This window comes from Acromyrmex echinatior, unplaced genomic scaffold, assembly GCF_024713525.1.
Source record: "Acromyrmex echinatior isolate Ae372 unplaced genomic scaffold, ASM2471352v2 Scaffold28, whole genome shotgun sequence".
NCBI lineage: Eukaryota > Metazoa > Arthropoda > Insecta > Hymenoptera > Formicidae > Acromyrmex > Acromyrmex echinatior.
The window spans coordinates 35,001-58,273 of record NW_028259062.1 but is presented as its reverse complement, the minus strand read 5'-3'; the positions used below and the strand labels follow the sequence as shown (position 1 = coordinate 58,273).

Below are 23,273 nucleotides of genomic sequence, written 5' to 3'. Positions count from 1 at the left end.
AGTGTTGCCCGATATATGACCATCAACATCATCTAGTGATAAAAAACCGCGGATACTTTTTAGATGACCCAATATATATATATATATATATATATATATATATATATATATATATATATATATCGAGATGCAATTCGGTACTTGGACTTTGGATGGGTGATTCATCTCTTTTTCTAAAGTAAGTAAAAAGGAAAAAGGGCTACGAGCCTAAAACATAAAATGACAAACTGTATAAATAGTTAAAAAATAAAATAAAACTATGTCATAAAATTAAAAACGTAAATTATAATTTGACAATCAAAACAAACGTTTCGATCCTTGTTGGATCATTTTCAATGTGACAAATAAATTAATGTGACAAATAAATTAATAATAGAGTTGTAACGTAGATAAAAACATAAGAAATTAAATAAAATTCGCATTCGAACGCAAAATTAACTATAAAATTCGCTCCAAATTGAGAGGAAATCAAATAAACGATTATAGTTGACACAAATGTGCTTCTCCGAACCGTGTGTGTATATAACGAACATGTTTCTGTTAGCAAGTATTATAATAATAAATTAACGACGGAAGTAAATAAAAATAATAAGAAAAGTACAAATCGAATCGCAAACAATAAAAAGAAAGGTACAAAACAAGTCGCAAATAATAAGTCAAAATTAAAAGAAAGAGGCAAAAATTATCTTTGATATTATAAAACAAGCACATAAGAAATAATAATGATGATAGAAAAAGAATGAAATGCCGGCATTCATTGTATATGTATGATGAGTTTAGACAAATAAATTTATAATAAATACCTTATGTGTGTCAAAATGATGTATTATCGATTAGGCAATGCGATGGAAATCGAAATTTTCTTTTTCTAAAGGTTTCCCAATTATTTCGAAAGAATAGGAGTGATTAATATGTTTTCGTTTTACCGTTTATAGGTATATGTAGTTTGGTATATGTGTTAGAGAAAGGCTTATCTGTGAGTTATAGGACCAATACACGATCAATCGAACGCTAATAATTATTTTCCTTTAATTGATGTCTAGTCATTTATAATAATTAAAAATCAATATTCGATCCGTCCGTTATTCGCATTTGAGAGAAAAACAGATTTTCTCCACGAAAGAAAAGAATCGTGGAGTCATCAAGACGTAACATTTCTTTGCAAAATTATTAATGCTGGAAGAGAATATGTATAAGACAATCCATCTGGTATTCTACAGGAACTTCGTTCAATCCCAAAGCTATGACTCCCATCATGATTTGTACATCAGGACTCACTTCAGATGATTTTAGCCAACTGCTTTGATGTCATTAATGTTGAATTCTTTAGCACAGTCTCCAATGTATTGGCCAGCGAAGAAATATTCTTGAAAGATTGTAGTATTACTGCATCTTCTTCATCAGTTAAGCCACATTTTCTTTTCTTAATATCTGGTGGTGGTGTTTGTTTCTTGGAAACAATTATAGAGGCCGCAGCTTTCAATACATTTGCATAAGCATTGTCTGACAAAATCAGTAAATTGCTTGGAGCAAGTACTCGATAAGTCCTTAGAATTCACTTTAGAGAACACCCCTTCATCCTTACTTAAAGATTCTAAACTAGAATAAATATAGAACATGAGTATGCACAATAACTCTATTACTTGCAGTATACTTAATAATAATTCCATTTCATTATTGTTTATCTGTAAAGAATTCAAACATATTCAATGCATCTGAGCTGTTATCAGAATTACTTTGTGATGATGTACATGATGGTGTTGAAATAAGTTGCTGTGAGGCTAATGAATTCGAAACAGAATTACTTTGTGATGATGTACATGATGGTGTTGAAATAAGTGGCTGAAGCTAATGAATTTAATAAATTCGAAGTTATGTATAGGTTTAGAACGCTGGTAATTTGATGTTATTCTAACATACTGCATGGGCTGAAAAGTCTCGGGATTTTTCAATAAGTGGTGCCACTAGAAAATGAACATGATTCATTTCGAGAGATTCATCTGTCATTAGTTTATGTATGAAGTTTCGTGACATTTCGTTCATTCGTTTACAAGCTACAGTCGTTTAAGTGGCGTTACTTTCGAAAAAAAAATGGAAAAACAGGAATATCGCATCTTGATCAAACATTGTTTTTTGATGGGAAAAACTTCTGAACAATCATTGAAATGGTTGCAGAAATGTTATGTCACATCTGTTCCTTCGAGAACAACAGTTTATCGATGGTTTAGTGAATTTAAAATGGGGGTCGTACAAGCACCGAAGACGCACCTCGCTCTGGAAGGCCAAAAGAGACTACAAATGCAGAAACCACAAAGCAAGTGCATCGAATCGTTTTGAGTGATCGTAAAGTGAAGTTGCGCGATTTAACTGAGGCCGTGGGCATCTCAAAAGAACGGGCGGGATACATTTTGCACGATGTTTTGGAGATGAAAAAGCTATCGGCACGATGGATGCCGCGTTTGCTGACCATTGACCAAAAACAGCAGCGCGTTGATGATTCAACGGTCGGTTTGACGTTGTTGCAGCGTAATCTAGCGGACTTTTTTCGACGTTTTGTGATGATGGGTCCATTACCATACGCCTGAGTCCAATAGGCAATCTGCAGAGTGGCTGAAAAGCCACGAAAGCCGACCAAAGCGGCCAAAAGACCAACGCTCGGCCGGGAAGGTTCTTGGTGGCCTCCGTTTTTTGGGATGCGCATGGCATAATCTTCATCGATTACCTGCAGAAGGGAAGAACAATTACGGGAGAGTATTATGCAGCGTTATTGGACAAACTGAACGACGAAATAAAGAAAAAACGGCCCCATATGGCGAAGAAAAAAGTTCTGTACCATCACGATAACGCACCGTCACACGTCCTTGAAAGCGATGGTCAAATTGAACTAATTACGATTCGAATTGGTTGCTCACCCACCGTATTCTCCAGACTTGGCCCCCAGACTATTATCTGTTCCCAAATCTCAAGCGGTGGCTCCGGGGAAAGAGATTCACATCGAATGAGGAAGTCATCGCGGAAACCGAGACATATTTCGAAGGCTTGGACGTTTCGTACTACAGAAAGGGCATCGAAATGTTGGAAAATCGCTATACCAAGTGTCTCGCCCTCGAAGGCAACTATGTTAAGGAATAAATATAACTTTGCACAAAAAACGCTTGTTTTCATTAAAAATCCCGGGACTTTTTAGCCCATGTAGTAAATATGATAATCTTAAACATAAACTCAAACATAATCTATATAATACGAGTATACAATCATTGCATAATTACTCACTGTCTAGGTTGAATGTGATCAACAAGAAACATTAAATCATTATATAATGTCCAATTCGACTTATATGCAGTATCATTTCCACCTGCACCAGATCGTATTTGCGACTGCAGAATCTTTCAGCGTTCTTTTCCAAATTTCTGTCGCAAACGGTAAAATTCCTTTTCTGCAGCGAGTCCTGTAAACACAGTATATTGCAAGGGCAGAAATACATACAAGAACTTTAATCTTACTTTTCATTGTTATCTACTTTTTATTATTTACTTTCACAGCTTCAGGAGTTTCAAAGTCCTTGTAAAGATCTTCCGGCTGGGCGAGTTTGTTTTCATCTAAAACCTACAAGCAAATTGTCATTTAAATCTATAATATATAATAGTGCTCGCAAAGATTTGCACATTTCGAGCCGATTCCGGTGCGCTACCCTCACTAGCGCTCGAGGCTCGGCGGCCGACGCTCTGGCTTAGGAGCCGGAGCGTCTCTGTAACTTAAACGTGCCGAGATCATATCTTACGTTATTAGAGAATATTTTTCTTGCAAAATAATTTTTATTTCCTTAAAAAAATCAAATACTAAATTTTCTAAAACATTTTATCATAATAATTCTTGCCTACCAGAAACCATTCAATAATTGTTATAAGTTTAGATCGAGAAATTTCTAAAATAGACTTGCGAAGATTGAAGTCAGGAAATACGTGAATCTGGAAATTTCGTGTTTTCCATATGAAGTCTTATACAGTCGCCGCCCAGCCTCGAGTTGTAGTGGGGGTAGCGCGCCGGAATCGAAATGTGCAAATCTTTGCGAGCACTGATATATTATACAATATGTAATATTATCAGAGAATGGAACTCGATATTTGTAACGAAGGTACAGTTACAAGTTACTTTTTTGGTAACTTTACTGGTAACTGCGTTACCTTTTTTTTTTTGATAACTGTAACAATAACAAAGTTACATTTTTTTGATAACAGTAATGAATTTTATAATTATTTTTATCGTTACTTTTACACCTTACATAGAATCATCTGTATTTCGTATGAAGAATTATGAAGTACCATTAAAAATATTTGTGAGTCTTCCAAACACTTTTAATTAAATATTTAAATGTATTTGACCAAAATATACCCTAACAGCACAAACGTCGATATGTCGACTGTAAGGATGAAATCACATGGTGCGGAAAAGGACTGCAGAATAGAGAACGTGTCATGTGATTGAAACAATCAATTAGTGCTATTTAGAATAACGCAGAAACCTTTGCTAAGTCAGGCCTTTAGAGTCGACTGTAAGTCGACTTTGTACAGACGTCCTTCCAATATTGACTTTAGGACATTTAGCGATTTACGCGGTTTACTCACAAAGCTTAAATGTGGAATCATTTTGTCCTTATTATTTAACTCAGTTTCGAATTAGGCTCTCGCCGTGAGTGGACGTACTTGTAGCCCGCTGTGCGCGATTGTATTGTATGGTATGTATACATAAGCTGATGTCGAAGTGAAACTTAATAACTGATTAAAGTATAGTGATTATATATCAGTGTAATACCGAGAAATGGAAACTACCTCGACGGGTGTTGCCGAGAGAATGGACCCAGTATGTGAAGAAAGTTGGACTCTGGTGAAAGGTCTTAAAAAAAGAACTAGGACGTTTCCTAGTTCTATTAAGGACACTAAAAAAAGGCAAACCACTATCAAAAATTACTGGCTAAACAGCCCAGTGCCAGTAAGTAACACTTTCAGTGTTCTCAATTCAAATAATGAAACTGAAAGCAAGGCCGAAAAACCAACGGAGACTAAACACAACTCTCCGAAATCGCCTCCTATAGACGTAAATAGTGTACACAATGTCAAATCTCTCATGGAAGTGTTAGCTAAAATTGATGCTAAATACACTTTGAAAACGATATCTACTACAGAAATTAAAATCCAACCGAGCACCTCGGATAAATATCTATCAATTGTGGAGGAATTAAAAAAGAGAAAAACTGAATTTTACACTTTTCAACGAAAACAGGATAAGAATTATAAAGTTGTTCTCAAAAATATATACCCATCTGTTGACATCGAAGAACTAACAATCGAGATTGAAGATCATGGTCATAAAGTGAAAAGAATAAATAACATCAAACGGTACACCAATCAGGATCCTCTTCCTCTCTTCTTCGTCGAAATTGAAACAAATAATAACAACATAGAAATATATAAAATCAACAGATTTATGAACACTATTGTCACAATAGAACCTCCTCGTAAAAAAAGAGATATTCCTCAATGTATGAGATGTCAGGAATTTGGGCATACTAAAAATTATTGTCACAAAATGGCAATCTGTGTAAAATGTGCCGATTCCCATTTGACTCGCGATTGTCTAATTAAAGAAAAAACAACAGAAGTAAAGTATGCAAACTGCAGTGGAGATCCGGCAAGTTATAAAGGTTGTACGGTTCGAAAGCAACTACAAAAGAAATTATTTCCGGCTTTAAGAGATAAAACAATTAATCAAAATTCAAATTTAAAAACTAAAGTTGTACCTCCGCCTGGAAAAGTAACAAAGCTGAACGAATCTTACGCACAGGTTACCGTAAGCGTTTACAAACACGAGCACCAAAATCACAACAATAAGGAAAGAGCCTCATCGACAGAATTTGTACATAATAACAAATTAGAAGAAATGATGATTCAACTAATGAATAGAATGGATACAATGTTAAATCTACTCACTTGTCTCATAAATAAAATATCAAAATGAACAGTCTGAAATTATCCATGTGGAATTCGAATGGATTAAACCAGAGAACACAAGAATTGCAATTATTCATTAAACTCCACGATATTGACATTATGCTTGTGTCAGAAACACATTTTACTAATAAGAATTACATACGAATTCCTAATTACAGTATATATACAACTAATCATCCAAATAATAAAGCACATGGTGGTACAGCAATTATTATCAAAACATCAATTAAACATCATGAAATTGATAAATATCACAAAGAATTTCTGCAAGCTACTAGCATTATGATTGAGGACTGGTCTGGGCCCTTAGTTATCTCTGCAATTTATTCCCCTCCAAAATATGCAATTTCACAGCAATTATACACCGAATTCTTCGAATCGCTGGGATACCGTTTCATCGCAGGAGGCGACTACAATGCCAAACATCCCTGGTGGGGTTCAAGGTCTCCTACTCCCAATGCTAAGGGGCGTCAGCTGTATGAAACTATACTATCTAATAATTTAAGCACAATTTCAACTGGTGAACCTACTTAGTGGCCCTCGGATTCTAATAAACTTCCCGATTTAATTGATTTCGCAGTATCAAAAGGGTTAAATCCGTTTCATGTAAAAGCGCAATCTAGCCTGGAATTAACATCTGATCACTCTCCAATCCTTGTCACTGTAGAAACAAAAATTTCTCTTATGGGCATAAACAATAAATTGCAACAATAAAAATACTGACTGGACTGAGTACAAGACTTATATAAATAGCAATCTAACCTGCAACGTATCCTTAAAGAAGCCTGACGAACTTGAAGACGAAATCGAAAAATTCAACATTCTTATACATCGTGCTATCAGTGCCTCTACTTCAATTCAGGATACGAATAATAATAGTAATAAAAGTAAGGAAGGTGTTCCAACCAGTATTAAAACTAGGATTTTGGAAAAAAGAAAGCTCAGGAAAATTTGGCAAATGACAAGAAACAGTGCTGATAAAGCCAAGTTGAATAAGGCCATCAAAGATCTCAAAACAGTTTTTGTCTGAATATCACAACTCAAAATTTCAAAATTACATCGAGTCCTTGAATGTCACCAGGGATAGCGATTACTCGCTTTGGAAGTGTACAAAAAAAATTAAACGGCCTCAACAATTTATTCCTCCTATCAGGAAGAGCGACAGAAACTGGGCAAGAACGAACTCCGAAAAAGCTAATACATTCGCTACCCACCTATGTTCAACCTTTCAATCCACGTCAAGAGAGGTTCCCGAAAAAGAAGAAAGTACCTTAATGCTAGGAATTAAGTCTTTCCCGGATGATGATACATCCATTCCGCAAGTTAAAATCAACGAAATTAAAGGTATTATTAAAAATCTTAAATTTAAAAAAACTCCTGGCTACGACAATATTGATGCTAAGATCATCAAGGAACTACCAACTAAAGCTGTAAGGTTCATCGCAATATTAATTAATGCTTGCCTTCGCTTAGCATACTTCCCAGATCAGTGGAAGGTGGCACAAATTATTATGATTCTGAAACCTGGAAAAGATCCAGGTATTGTTTCTTCTTATAGGCCTATTAGCCTACTTCCTATAATCTCAAAAATATTAGAGAGGCTCTTTCTAAATAGATTAAATAAATATATTACTAATAGAAATCTTATTCCCGATCATCAGTTTAGTTTCCGTAACTATCATGGCACTATTGAACAAGTGAATCGAATACTAAGTAAAATCATTGAAGCTGTGGAACGAAAAAAATACTGCTCGGCCGTGTTTCTGGACGTAGCACAAACTTTCGATAAAGTGTGGCATGATGGATTATTATTCAAATTGAAAAACTGGATCCCAAAAAATTATTATTTATTCCTAAGGTCATACTTGAGCAATCGTACATTCCAGACCAAAATCAAAGACACAACATCTAATCTGTATTCTGTTAAAGCTGGTGTCCCGCAAGGCAGCGTTCTGGGTCCCACGCTTTATTTGTTATTCACTGCTGACGTACCCTCATCACAAGATAACATCACAACTGCAACATATGCAGACGATACTGCATTACTATCCATTAACTCGAGCCCAATCCTAGCCTCACAGAACTTACAAGAATATATGCTCAAAATACAGAAATGGTTCCAGTTGTGGAGAATTAAGATCAACGAAAACAAGTCTACACATGTCACTTTCACTCTTTGTAAAATGACTTGCCCTGAAATACTTCTCAACGACAAAACAATACCTCAACATGACCGTGTTAAATATCTCGGGATGCATTTGGATCGTCGTATCACATAGCAAGAACATATCTGGACTAAGCGTAAGCAGTTAAATCTGAAACTAAGGAAGATGTACTGGCTCATTGGCAGGAAATCTCAATTATCAATGTCTAACAAAATTCTCATTTACAAATGTATCCTTAAACCGGACTTACGGAGCTCAACTCTGGGGAAGTGCTTCTAAGTCCAATATTAATATAATGGAAAGGTTCCAGTCTAAGTGTTTAAGAATAATCACAAATACACCTTGGTTTGTGCCGAATGAGATCATTCGGAACGACCTGAACATTAAAACCGTTGAAGAGGAAATAACAAGGATCCGCTCAAGATATAAAGATAGACTCAAAACCCACCCAAACAAATTGGCTGCAGTATTACACAGAAATAGGGAAAATTCAAGACTGAAGAAATTCCAACGATTATGACATTTTTCATAAATTCATAATTTATATTTTATTTACTGTATTCTTAACTTGAGCCTCATACTATAACTACTTATATTATCCATTTTAATATAATTGTAAATGAGTGCTTTCCAGTGGGAGAGTTACTTACATGTTACTCAACTTTTGTAAAATATAACATTTACTTAGTGTCTTATTGACAGATTGTAAATAAATGGGAGAAAAAAAAAATTGTTTAACTATAGTTAAACAAAGATGAATGCTGTTCATGAGCGTTGTGGGCATGAATCGGATCACAGCCTAGAATAATTGACTTAAAGTCGGTTTAAAGTGGGACAGTGTATGACTTAGAGACGTCTCCAAATCGTCTAAAGTCAACTTACGAACGTCCATTTTTCAGACCATTTTCAGTCCATTTTCTGGAAGCTATAGTCGATTCAGAGTCAACTTATGGCTCCTGCACATTGAACGCGGAAACGCTTGCCGCGTGGCAAAATAAGACACGGTAACCAATGAACATGCTAAGAAGTGTAATCTTATTGGCTACCGCATCACATTTTGTCGCGCGGTAAACGTTTCCACGTACAGTGTGCAGGAGTTATATGGCTCGTGAAAACGTGAAAATGTACCTTAAAGCTGATAATATGTAAACGATGAGAATGCTGACTCGTGACAGTCAGAATTTCGGAAAACGGAATCTTGGAAAAGTATCAGATTAGCGCGTTACACGAATGCGTTAAACTTAAATAATTCTTATTGATTATATTATTTTTCTGATATTCCGTTTCCTAAATTTCGACTATAGGTTTAAACACAACAGGCAATAGGTACAGGCAACAGGGGATAACGAGCCATCCAATCAGAACTCTGAGATATAATATCGAACTTATAGTCAATGTGCAATTCGCTCACTTTTGTCATTTTCACCTCATTTCAAGATACAGAATCGATTCTCTGATACTCGGATCTTCGGATAACATTTCCGAACACAGACTTGAATAATCAAAGATATGGCAGTTATTTGTGAATTGAAAACAACTCTTGGTTCGCGTATAGCGTATAGTTCGTGATGACGGTAGGCGACTGGCGGATGGCAAAATTCATTACGGTGTGAAAGTTGTACTGTTCGCTTGAGTTCGCTAATGGACTCGCAAGTGACTGTTTGATTACGTTCGACGAACGAAGAGAAAGAACGGTGATAAGTCGCATTCCCAAGAATCTGTCTCATTCCATCATCATAATTCGATTTGATTCGTCTGTTCGCCATCGCACAGCATCGTATAACCTTTGCAAAAGTAAGTGACTCCGAAAATCTAGATGTATCCAGATGTATAGTTGAATAACTTGAATAATTTTATTCCACATTTTCTTCCGTTCAAAGTAAAGAAAACAGTTTGCCAACTCAATTTTCTTCACGATTCATAACAATAAGCGCGATTTTTCGCAATTTTTACTGCGCGAAGTCATATTCGCATATTTCCCGAACGAATTTCTCATATGCCCTTCATCTTGAAAAAAAATAAACAATACAAAAACGAAAAACTGAGTAAGTCGAATAAACGTTTTGGATACAAATATTTGTCAGGAGTGATCACAAAAGACAATTTGTTTCATCAATAACTATCAAAAAATGTTTTTTTTTTAACTCTATTCATCTTGTCGATAATTTCATTGCTAATCGATTTGCAGGGGGAGTAATGAACCACATCAATTATTTCCATTCGGTTATATTCTTATCTCCCCTGGCTGAGGCATTTCTAACACAGTGGCTGCATTCAACAGAGAAAGCAACTTTATAATTATTGTAAAATTCTTCATTATGATTGGTTTATTTTTTTATATTTAGATCCATAAGGAATCAAAAGTAAGAACCAATCGTATTGAAGAATTTTACAACAGTTGCAAGCTGCTTTCTCTGCTGAATGCAACCAATGTCTCTACCCTTCTCTCAGCAGAATGGAAATGCTATGCGAAACGATTTTATGTGACCTCCACTTTGGCATTAAAGCTTTGGAATAGTTTTTAAATAATTTAAATCCTGATATTTACGACGAATATCAAAGAGATGCCGGTGAAGGTCTTTTTCCTCTTCTTTTCCTCTTATTTTTTTTTTAATTCTCTTAGTGCAAAACTGGCTTCAAACTTCCTGATATCTGAAAGTTTATTCAGACAATAGGTCTATTCTTTTATCTAAACTTGCATGGTTTATTTTTCTTTTCGCGTTGAAAAGAAAAAAAAAAGAGTAATTGCAAAACGAATCGATCTTATATCTAGTGAAATTAGTAAAATTGAACAAATTATATATATATTATATATATTTTAAGTGAGTATAAATATTTATTAGAAGTCACAAACGTTGGTTAGTTTCATCTGAGATTTTTGTGTCTGCATTTGACGATTCTTGATGCAACTAAACCATTGAAAATCCTCTGTATCTTTAAATTACGATTCGTATATACCTAGTGCATTTTCTATTATTCGAATGGCTGCAATATAAACGCTTGCATAATATTAGGTCATTTAAAAAGTATCCGCGGTTTTTTCATTCAAAAATTAAACAAAAAACCGCGAATACTTTTTAAATGACCTAATACATATATAGTGCATAAGGGAATCAATCAAGCGAAATTCTTCTTTTTCATGGAATGAGAGGAAAGAAAAGATTCTGATTAGTTGATTCGCTTATCCGCTGTGCGTTATGCGTTATGCAAAAGTCTGTGCTGCGGCCTTATGATTTCAGCTGAATATTCTCTTTATCCACAACACGCAGTTAGAAACGCAGTTTAGAAAGACGTAATCTCCACGAATTACTCAATTACAGCGGTCGACCGTGAAACAAATTTCCTCGATGCGGATGTATCATTATGATCATTGTCACTTGAGTTTTTCCCCATCGTTGCATTTCTTTGTATCGTCGCGTAGTCACCTTCAACGACACAACATATGTTACGGTGCCATCAGAGACTGTTCCGACCGATAAAGAAGTGAATGTATTCTGTGAATGTGTTAGTCTGATTTTTCAGCGTAAACACAGAGTTACAATACATTTCTTGCTCTTTTGTATTTCGCTAATGGTAATTAACTTTAATCTCGGTTTAACTTATTCTTCACTTTTTTCTAATTCTAATAATTAGAAAAAGATGAAGAACAAGTTTAACCGAGTTTAACGTTACTCTACATTGAGTAAATTACTCAATTAGTTTAACATTACTCTACATTGAGAAATAGATATTAAGCGAAATCGAGTATAAATGAAGGAGATAATTCGAAACGTTCCCTTTCGCTCGGCGGTGAAAGCGGATACCTGTCGGATCGGGGATAAGAATAATTGCGTGTGCAACGCGAACCCGCAACGGATATTTTTTATTTACCGCCTCTTGTCTCCACACCCCCACGAGCGACCGCTAATTGATCGTGATTCACCGTCATTGATCCAATTGTAGCCAATATCGTCAACCCTCATCTGAGAATTTACATTGTCTGACGATAAAGTTATTATGGCGAGGATCAATTCGAACACGTATTTGCGTATTTTATTCAAATATGCACGCATATATTCCTAAAGTCATCTGTTTTACCAACTAAACATATATAATTTTTATAACATCGTTATATATTTTATAATTTTCTTTTCCAGAATTAAAGTAAGTATATGCATTGATACGTGATTGTGAGACGACTTATGCCAAGAACGAAAAAAAAATGTTTTAATTGAGATCTTTTTTATGATTTCTTAGTCTAATATGGTGTCTAAAGTTGTCAAGTGGCAATATGCATTTACTTGATATAAAACTTTACAATCTATATTTATGAAATTGTAGTCTCCAGACTAGTAATTTACACGATCAAAGAAATTCTTAGAATTAGATTAGATACTACTTAATCCAATATGAAAATTTTTGTTGCGAAGATTTATACATATATATAGGTACGATATGTATTAATGTAATAATATATGTATATTATATACATATAAGGATATAATCGATGTTCGTAAATCATACGTGTGTAACGGTCAGTTGTTCCATCTACGGATAAATTATATCCGAAGTGATAATTTATCTAATGGATAAATAAGAGAGTGAGCTGAAGTTTATATCGAAGATGGAACAACCCAGTTTATATCGCATTCAAAACAATGATAAAATCGGAACATAGACCCTTGCAAAACGCATAATGCATAAAGCATAAAAAAATTAATCAATTAGAGTTTTTTATTTCATGGAAAAGAAGGAAGGAAATGAAGGATTTTTGGTTGATTCATTTTGTATCATGTGATATGCAAGACTCTTCTGCCCATAGTGTTGACGTTCGATTTTTAGTTTAGAATCCCTTTATGTCTGTTTCCAATGTAGATTAAGTTTAATCTCACTTAAACTTATTTTTCATCATATTTAATTTTTTTTCTTAAAACCAGAAAAGTACTCTCTAAAACTTTTAGAGTTAATCTCTGAAGAGTAAAATATCACTCTTAAAGATTGAAAATTGAACCATTCTATTTCAAGAGCTTAATTTTTACTTTTTAGAATAAGATTCCACTTTAAAAAATTTAGAGAGTAAATTGAATTGAGATTAAAGTTAATCTATTATTTAATTGGTAGTAACGGGCATAAATCGCATCATTATTTGATCTCTTTCACGAAAGTTTTCGCGAGGTTGACTAAAACGTATATTTTTTGCAATTTTCGAGTGATTAATTTTTCACCAACAATGTTGTACTTTAAAGGCATATTTGTTTTTTTTTTATTAAAAATTCTGAGAGAATAACCAAATTTAAATCTGTAAAAAAATAAATAATTTTTATGATAGTAAAAACTCATTATTAAAGCTCTCACAAGTATGTGTTCTAAACATTTTTTTTAGATTTTTATATAGTCCGGAACAATGTAGAAATATACACTAAAATTCGAAAATCTATACACAAGTGAACGAAGGATGAAAATTTCACCTCTGTGAAGTTCCAAAAAATGAAACATGAGGTGCCAACTTCATAGAGGTGATTTCACGTTGCCGATAGAAGATTAAGGAATGTTATACTTTTCACAGAATTTGCTTTGTCTTCTCTTTGAAACGAGAATTTGTTATCTTCAATGAGTCGGTAATCCTAAGTTTTATCGGTGAAGTTGACTAATAGCCACCTTAAATGACTAACGCTGGTCAACTTTACCGATTAAGACTAAAACTGCCGACTACAGACTTATTGTAGAATCAGTATTATAGATATAAATTTCTTTATTATTTAATTCTGTGTAATTTGATTTCTGTATTATTTAAAAAAATGGGATTGTAAAGCGCTAAATTTAGGTAGAGATAAGACGTGTGGCGTAAAAATACTCGACAATTACAAAACTGCATATGTTGCACTGTTGAAAATTGAGTTCTCAGTAGAATGGATATCATATTAAAGGAACACGCGCGGAAATATTCGCTGTAATGAAACCTGATACATATAGCTTTACATGCATGCCTGCACGATACCATGCGCGATTTAATGTAACGAAACTTCTCAGTAATAGAATTCTTATACATATAAGAGGTAATGTCGAGTTCTCCGCACTTCCTTTCACTCATAAGGTCTTTGACTGATTTAAACTTCCTGTTAAAATATTCAATTTTTTTATCTCATAAACATTTAAAAATGAAGTACATTTCGCCAATTAAATTTTAGAGACATAAATATTTACTGCATTATAGAAATAATCTTTATCTAATTTCTAATACACATTATCTTTATCAATTTTAAATTAGCTTTAAATCTTAATCTTATTTATAAAAATATTTTAATGCTAATTTCTTGCAAAAGTAACAAAAAACTACACACCTATATTAATAAAAAAAACGGATCATCTATTTAAAAAATTTGAGTTTATTTCAATGAAATTATATCGCAACGTGATGTAACATCGCTGGTACTTTCATGTTACTTTCACGTTTGAATCTCATGAGAATTTTATTCATTTAATAACTCGAAACATCACGATCTCACCGCGCAAATAATATGCTCTAATTGATCGATAATCAAAATTCTTACCTTATTTCCGACGATATTATAACGTCCATTTTCCTTCAGGATTTTCTGGTATTTCAATATAAAAATTCCTGCAGCTCGACAGATTCTTGATCGTTTATTGAGACCATTATAAACTACCTAAAGCATATTCCCATACAAGACTTTATCTCAATGTACTAATTGATAAAATCAAGGGACACTGAATAAAATCGAAAACTCGAGATTCTAATTAAAATTTTTTTTTTCATTATATACAATATATTCAGCTCACTCAAAAAAGTGATATATTGAAAATTTGAGAAAATTTTACCAAATTTCAAAATCGATGTGAACATGGCGCCCAACTTTATCAAAAATAAAATTTAATAGTGTAGCGCGTTTGTACTTCATTTGTACTTGTTTGTTCGATCATTATTTCGTTTATACTTCAAACATTTGAAAGAGAAATGCCATTAATTTCATTTAGCTTCATTTATCAGATATCTTTTAAAATAGCCGACTTCCTTTCTCGGTACATTTCTGAAATTTTGAAAAACGCTATACCTTCGAACCCTTTGAGGGTTCGAACCCTTACAAACGAAAATAAAAGAGGTATAAACGGATACAAACATTCTTTTTCAAATGAAATTAAAAAATCTTAAAGTTGCGCGCTGGCTATTTTTTTTTCATTTTTTGTTTAACTATTTGAAGTATAAACGAAATAATGATCGGTACAAAAAACAGGTACAAATGAAGTAGAAATGCGCTACGGTATTAATTTTTATTTTTGATAAAGTTGGGCGCCAGATTCATATCGGTAATTTTAAATGATTATAACTTGGTAAATAATGAAGATAAAAATATGTTTAAAAATGCAAAATAAATACGATAAAGAAAGCCAAGTTCGGTCAAATTTTGGATGTTACAAATAATACATTACATATTCTTTTTATTAAATCAATGTATTCCAGATATAATTGCGAGCCGATACCTTTCGGTTTCTACACAATTATTCTGAAACGCTAATAGTCCCCTCTAAATTAAATTAAAAAGAAAAAAAGACAGTAAAAAATTTATTGAAAATTTTGGAAATAATGGCCCAGTACAATTCCTATTCAAATATTCTTAAAGTACATTTCACACTTCATTTTGCATTTTTGAACATATTTTTATCTTCATTATGAAGTTATGATCATTTTAAATTTGGTAAAATTTTTAGTGTAGCTTTTTTAAGAGTGAATGTAAATTTTAAGCAGAGATCAGAAGTTATTGAATAGTCAATAATAGGAATTTTCTTGTCTTTCATTTATCTTTGAGCAATTTCCAATCGATTTGAAAATATCAGAGAAAGTTATCACTTGCCGCGAGCTTCCAATTTCTAATGTTAAATATTGTAATCATCTAAGTTATATTAAAAAATCTATTAAAATAATATACATTTGAAATTAAAGTAGAGAATCTTGTTACTTGTTTTTACTTCTAAAGTTACATTTTTGAAAAACTTTATTCCTTATCATGTAATTTGAAAACATTATTGCTTTCTTCGATGTTTTTATTAAAACGTTTAAGACTAACTGACAAGTAAATATCTATATTAAAATATATGAAATATAATATTTTATACAATATATTTTATGAAATTTAAGTGGCTAAAATTTAAAAACAATATTACAAAGAGCATATACTACTACGCAAAGTCTTATGTGCGAAACAATATATGGATTTATTAAATATAAAAAGAACAATTTCAAAATATATTATAAACGTTTCGGTCTTAATTAGACCATCTTCAGTATACATATAATAAATAAATTAATATAACAAGATGTTATCGCAATTAAATTGACAGATTAATTCAAACAATTAGATTGACAGATTAATTCAAACAAAAATGTTATCGCAGAGATTAGATTGACAGATGCCTTAAATTATGAGATTAGAGTCTTGTCAGTTACAATAAAAATTGATGTGAAAAATGGTCGTTACAATGACAGTTATATGTAGATTATATAAATTCGTCCTTTGGCAGATTATATTCGATGTGTCCATAATTTGAAAAGAATGACTAAGAGCTTGAATGCATAATTACTAGATTCTGCATCGAGAATTTTAGCCAAAAAATCAGATTTGTTAAAAGAAAAGATTACTGGTAATAGATAACAATAACAAATTTTTATTTCTAATTTATTGTATAAAACATGTATATACATATATTGTATTTATTTATTACCACGTTTTATTTATATTGTATTACCACGTTGTATTCATTTATCATTATGTTTTATACCTATGACTAACGACAATTGATTTTGACCTCTCACATGCTCTTTGAATGCCTTTCTGCTAACATGTCTTATCTCACATATCATCGTTAACATTATTATACGTAAGTTTTTTGTTCAATTGATTTGATTTATGTTTTAATGACTTATTTGACTTTATTAAATTACAGATAATCTGAAATTAGATTTGATAGATGTTTTGTTAGATACCACATTATTATCATTTTATGAGTATATGTTAACGAGATACTTCAATTTTTTTCGCGTCGCATCTTTATATTAAATTTATACGTCACCAATTTTATTTTTATTTTTACACTGAAGAAGACCCAATCGAAAGGGTTGAAACGTCTGTCAATTTTTCTCAAAAATAAAGTATAATATATTTCACACAAGCCTAACTTGGTATTGGCTGATTTATATCTATTCTTGTATTTATAATATATTTTGAAATTATTCTTTTTATATTTAATAAATCTATATATTATTTCGCACATAAGACCTTGCGTAGTGGTGTATGCTTTTTGTAATATTATTTTGTGAAATATTGGGTCAGAACACAAGTTTATGGTGCTACAACTTCGAAATTTAAGTAACTATAACTTCGTTATAAATGAACAAAATTTAATTTAAAAAAAGGTGTTCAATAAAGGCTTAAAAGTTCTATTTTCGAAAGGCCACTATGTCTTTGAATTTTTGTGAGTTTGGTAATATTTACATATAGAAAACTATGAGTTAGATAAATGAGGAAATTTTCTTCTTATTTTGTGGGCTTTTATCACATGATAAAAAAATTTATAAAAATTTTCAACTTTCTATCATGAAAATTTTAAATTTTCTCTACAAAAATCGTTTTTTTTTTAAATTGTTCCTAAATTGATATATTTTGTTATTGAGTTATCGGCAAGTTACCAGTTAAATAAAAGAAACATTTTGACTTTGATTGCTCATAACTCCCTTAAAAATCACCACAATTCAAAATAAGATGTTTAAAGTTGAGATTTTGCTCTGTTGAATGGTAGAATTGTTGTTACATTTTTTTTAAATATAAACATAAAAATTAGCGCGCGCACGCAGACTACGAATTTTTGTTCTGAGATAATATAAATATTTACGAAATATAATATTATGTACATGAATACTAATTGTTCGTCACCTTAAGGGTCATTACATCACTCCAGAGGTCCTAAAATTTTAAGAATTTTTAATGGATAAATAACTTTATTTGAAATCTGTTTTTTAGAAGACTTTATTGTACATATGTAAAAAAACTAAAAAATATTTTTTTATTTTTCTTATATTTAAAATGGCGGCGCATTTGCGGAATCACGGACACACGATTTAATCTTGAACAAAACACAAAGAATTTTCATTATCTAGATATATATTAAAGACTAGAGAAATTTTACATAGGAGTTTTTTTAAATATTGATTTTCCTCAAAATGGCAGCTATTTTATGAAATATTTGCATTTTTTCAACGCGAGTCTTTTGTAAAACATCTGCCATTTTGAGAAATATTAATATTTTGAAAAATACTTCTCTAGTCTTTAATAGGTAGGTAGTTAATGAAATTATTTTTATTCAAGATTGAACCCCATATTCCTGATGGAATCCTGTACACCGATTTGAAGCTGCGGAAAAAATGATTCTGCCAGTGTGTCGCCATTTTGGACATAAGAAAAAAAAATAAAAATATTTTTTTAATTACATATATGCAATAAAGCCCTCTAAAATAAATTTTAAATAAAGTTATTTACTAACGAGCGAAATGCAAGCATTAAGATAATTAGATTAACTTCATATTTATGTGACTTTTTTAAATTATTTTTAATTTTATAATATTAAAGATAACCTAATTAGAAGGTCGAAATGTTTATTATTAATATAGAATATAAAGTATAAATTTGTTTACATACAGAAAATTCAGCATTAGCTTTTGTACTCTTGATTTATTTCATTAAAGTTATTTCCCCACAAGAAATTGTCAAAATTTTAGGGCTTATCAGTAGAACTATTCTTTAATTCTTCTAACGCAAGTTTCGTTATCGTTATATCGTTTTTGCGCAGCTTTTTTATCATAGTAAAAAAACTGCGCAACGATGTTACAAACGATAACGAAACTTACGTTAAGTACGGAATAGCCCTGCAGGAGTAGCGTTCCCTCTTAAGACCCAGTACTATCTTTTAAGATTAGATTTAATCTTGGTTAATTTTAATTTACTGTTTATCTCGTTTTCTAATTCTTATAATAATACATGCTATATTTATCTCTAATTTTCTTATATAAGAAAAAAAAAGTAAATTAAAAACCAAGATAAAGTTAATCTTATATTGGTGGAACTGGACTTAAGTGATGCCATGTCGATTTAAATTCTTGTAAATGGAAAAAATTGTTTTTAAATTCAGAGACTTTCACACTCTCGAAATTATAATACATGCAAACCTAAAACATAAAGGTTTTAGCACCTCATTACTTTTTTCCTGTTATTCTTCCGGATCACCAGAACATCCTGTTTTCTGGGTTTTTTTTTTTAAGCATTTCTGTTGATTATAAGTTTTAATCGCGGTTTCTGTGATTAAACCACTGCTAGATAATAATAAATTATTTTCATCAACTGACAGTGTTGTATTAAGGCATGAGCTGAATAGACCATGCAACCCAGAGCAGCAAATTTTAGGAAGAATTTTTTTAGTTAAGTATTGAGATAATATTTATAGATAAATTAAAGTTGCAAGATAAACAAGGCAATTCACAGTGAAGTACCATTTATTTATTCTTATGTGTCTTTCAATTTATTGTACTTTTTGTATTTCGAATAAATAAAAAATTTCTTTAAATAAGATAAAGATCTTGAGAAAATTAGATTTTAAATTGATCTAATATAATTCCTAAAAAAGAATTGATCTAAAACCTGCAGCATACGATACTTGTTTTCCTGCTGAATTGCTAGTTGGATTAGAATCTTGCCATCGTATTAGCTGCGATGCTGTCAGTACTAGTATTGCAGCCAATACGGTGACAAGATTCTAATTTCGCTAACCCAGCAGGAAAACAAGTATCGTGTCGCAGGCTTAAGTGTCATATTTACATTTTATAAGAGAACTCTTGAAATATTTCAGCTTATGAGCGCAAAACGAGTTAATATGACTCTGTCAACCGGCACGTTCTGTTTCTAATTTCACACAGCTATTTCACTTATTTTTTTCCCTAAAGTTTATTACGTTTAAGCGAAATGTCTCACGAGAGTTTAGCAATCCTAATTATTCAACGACTATTGATTCATGATCCTACATACTACTACGATGTGTTTTGCAATCTTGATCTGTGAGATAACCGCGACGCTACCTGAATGATAGCCAATGAAAAAATTAATGATACAAGAATACTCGTAATGTGATAGTTTAAGTCCTCGTTTCTTCCATCGCATCGCCGTGTTTCATTTCATTGAAAAATTGAAACAATAGTGTTTGTTGTTTGTACGAGCTGGATAACACGTGTCAGCGAATGCGTATTTAAACGCGTTTTCCGAGGTATCTTTATCTGCTGCTTACGTATTTTTTTCTCTAAACAAAACGAAGGAATACAAAACAAACATCGTACTTGTACTGTTCTTCATATCTCCGCAATCTTGTCTCTACACATGTAAAAAGTTCATCCTGTTCATAAACGTCCTGTACGTTCACGACGGTGGAAATGCAGATGACATTACACGGATTATTATAGATTATTATTAGATAATATTAGGTGTAGTAAAAAGAAATCCATTATTTTTCCAATAGATGGCTTTAGTAATCTGTATCTCGTCTACGCGTGATACAGATTATAAAGCCTATTGGAAAAATAATGGATTTCTTTTTACTACACCTAATATGGATTATTTGAAGACACGTCAAAATTCTTTAACAATTTATCGTCTTCCTCGATTATCGTTTATTTTTAATTCTCTATTATCGCGCTTTATCGTAGTTCCAGCTCAACGTCTGGTTTGTTTATAAATACACAGTATTGCAGTGATTCTTTTAAACGGATTTTACGTATCATTCAATCGATAGATAAGATCCCGAAGTATCGAGATATGTTTTATATGTGCTTATTATCGATATCACTGCAGTTCTAAAGTGACATTTATTTGCGTGCGTGCGTGCGTGCGTGCGTGCGTGCGTGCGTGCGTGCGTGCGTGTGTACATACATATTTATTTAATATCACAATTCATCGTATTGCTATTGCATCGACTTTCCTCGTTCGTTTTGACGCTATACACTTGGTTTTTCTGAATTTTAAATTTTTATTCAATCTTTAATACATCTTTCAAAACTGGCGAATGTTACTATTAACAAATTCTATGATCAATTTAATAGTATTTCTTTTCAGCAAAAAAAGTTCGATGTATATTATGTGCACTTATGAAACTAAATAAATTACAAGTTACAATTTAAGTAAAATATTTGGAACATGATTTTGTTTCTCCGAAACTTACTAGTCCGTGAAAAATTTTTTCAATTCTACTAACTCGGAAATTTTGTATCATATTATACGAAAAAATTTAGAATGAGAATTAAAATTACGAATTTTATATATTAATTTTCTTTTAATATTAAGTAGCAATTAATGTAAAAATGTTTTGTCTTAACAATGTACCATATATACATACACATGTGGTATACATATATAAATACACATTACACAGTATGCGATGGAGACATTTTTGCAAATATATTCTTGAATTCTTGAATCGTTTAAGTCACGCATATTCAAAAAATTTAGATGCTAATTATATTTCTTAAAATATTACATCACATTTTGTATCACATATAAGATATACAAATTTATTGTTTTTCTATGTAAAAAGAGTAAAAAATTTGTTTACTTTAAAGAGGGACTTTTAATCAAAGAGGGACAGTGTTATTACATGCATCCGAATAATAACTGATAATTCTCGATATGAAAGTTCGTATAAAAATAAAATTATGAAAATACTGAATTTCAAACATTAAGAAAAAAGCGAGTGAGAGATTTTATAAAAAACATTTCGAATTACCATTAGTTTTCGTTGCTTTTCTCCTTATTTATATATTCTATTATGCGAAAGGAATTTCGTTCGAAGAAATAATAATATTATCTTTGAAATATATATGTGTATATTATATAATTTCAAGTAATAGTAGTTTTACAGTTCCGACTGATTATATGTAGATCTTCATGATATCACTGATGATTGTTTAAGAGTGTTGACATTAGGTGCCTGTTTTTTTCTTTTCAGAAATTTTGTTTGCTAATCACATTTAGCAATGCTTCTCGAATGTGTATAATAGTTCATAAACGCATACAAAGTTTAAAAAAATCTTTCTTTATTCCAGATGTCTCATGATCATCATATAATGGACAGTACAGGAAACGTGTCTCACGGTATGCACATGGCTCATCATGGTATAGACCATAACATAAACCATGGTAGTATGGATGACGACAGTATGAACCACGGAGGTATGGATCATGGGAGCATGCATCACAGTATCGAGACTTCGACGGACAGCATGTGCAGCAGCATGGGCATGCACGGTATGTCGGTACGTACAATTCGGTTGTTCAAAACTTGATGTCGTTAATGTACAGTCTGTTCTCCGCGATTCTCAGATGACGTTCCACATCGGCTACTGTGAAGTGGTGTTATTCGAAAATTGGAAGATCTCATCGATAGGTGGTCTCATCGGTTCGATGATTGGTATCGCTATTATGGCTGCGCTCTATGAGGGCTTAAAATATTACCGGGAGTATCTCTTCTGGAAGACGTACAACGCTTTACAATACAGGAGCGTTACAGTACCCAGTGAAAAGAATGTGGTAGCCGAGGACAACCGGGTCGTTCAGTAAGTTGTTCAATTCTTTTCGGGTGATCTTGTAAAAAGCATTATTTTCCATTGTTTTCGCTAAGAATATTTATTAATATAATTTTACTTTGTGAAGAATGAATATTATGTAAAGAATAGATATAATGCTAGAGAGTGGCAAGGATATTATGAGAGCATATTGTAATGAATACATTTAAAAATCAAAATGCAATATTTTTTGCAGGATCACTAAGAATATAAATGATACGTGTATTATAAATTTTATATTATAAATTTAATCATTTGATCTGCTTTTTTAGTATGGTTGGCGAAGTAATCCACAAACAACCGTAAGTAGATCTTATGATACTCTGAGATTTTCTCTCAGAATTATGCTTTGTCTATTAACGGTTGTATTATTTAATTCACATGAATTGGTTTATAAATAGTAACAATAGTAATAATTGTTTATATTTTGTTAAACAATTCTTACATTAT

At 32.0% G+C, this 23,273-nt stretch overlaps 1 protein-coding gene and 1 pseudogene across 2 annotated transcripts in view; one reads left to right on the top strand and one right to left on the bottom strand.

Moving 5' to 3' along the window:
* Positions 1-1,082: 1,082 nt before the first annotated feature.
* LOC147906475 (uncharacterized) lies at positions 1,083-3,510 on the bottom strand (annotated as a pseudogene).
* A 6,079-nt stretch (positions 3,511-9,589) lies between these two features.
* Ctr1A (Copper transporter 1A) overlaps positions 9,590-23,273 on the top strand; it is a 15,627-nt gene continuing 1,943 nt past the window's right edge. Inside the window, exons 1-4 of one of the 2 annotated variants that reach the window (XM_011058979.2) lie at positions 9,596-9,967; positions 22,305-22,514; positions 22,582-22,814; positions 23,096-23,125. In XM_011058979.2, the coding sequence (XP_011057281.1) occupies positions 22,305-22,514; positions 22,582-22,814; positions 23,096-23,125 (473 nt within the window). In that variant the 5' untranslated portion in view covers positions 9,596-9,967. Of the gene's footprint in view, positions 9,968-22,304; positions 22,515-22,581; positions 22,815-23,095; positions 23,126-23,273 lie in introns of both variants that reach the window. The other variant, XM_011058980.2, reaches the window with a different exon arrangement.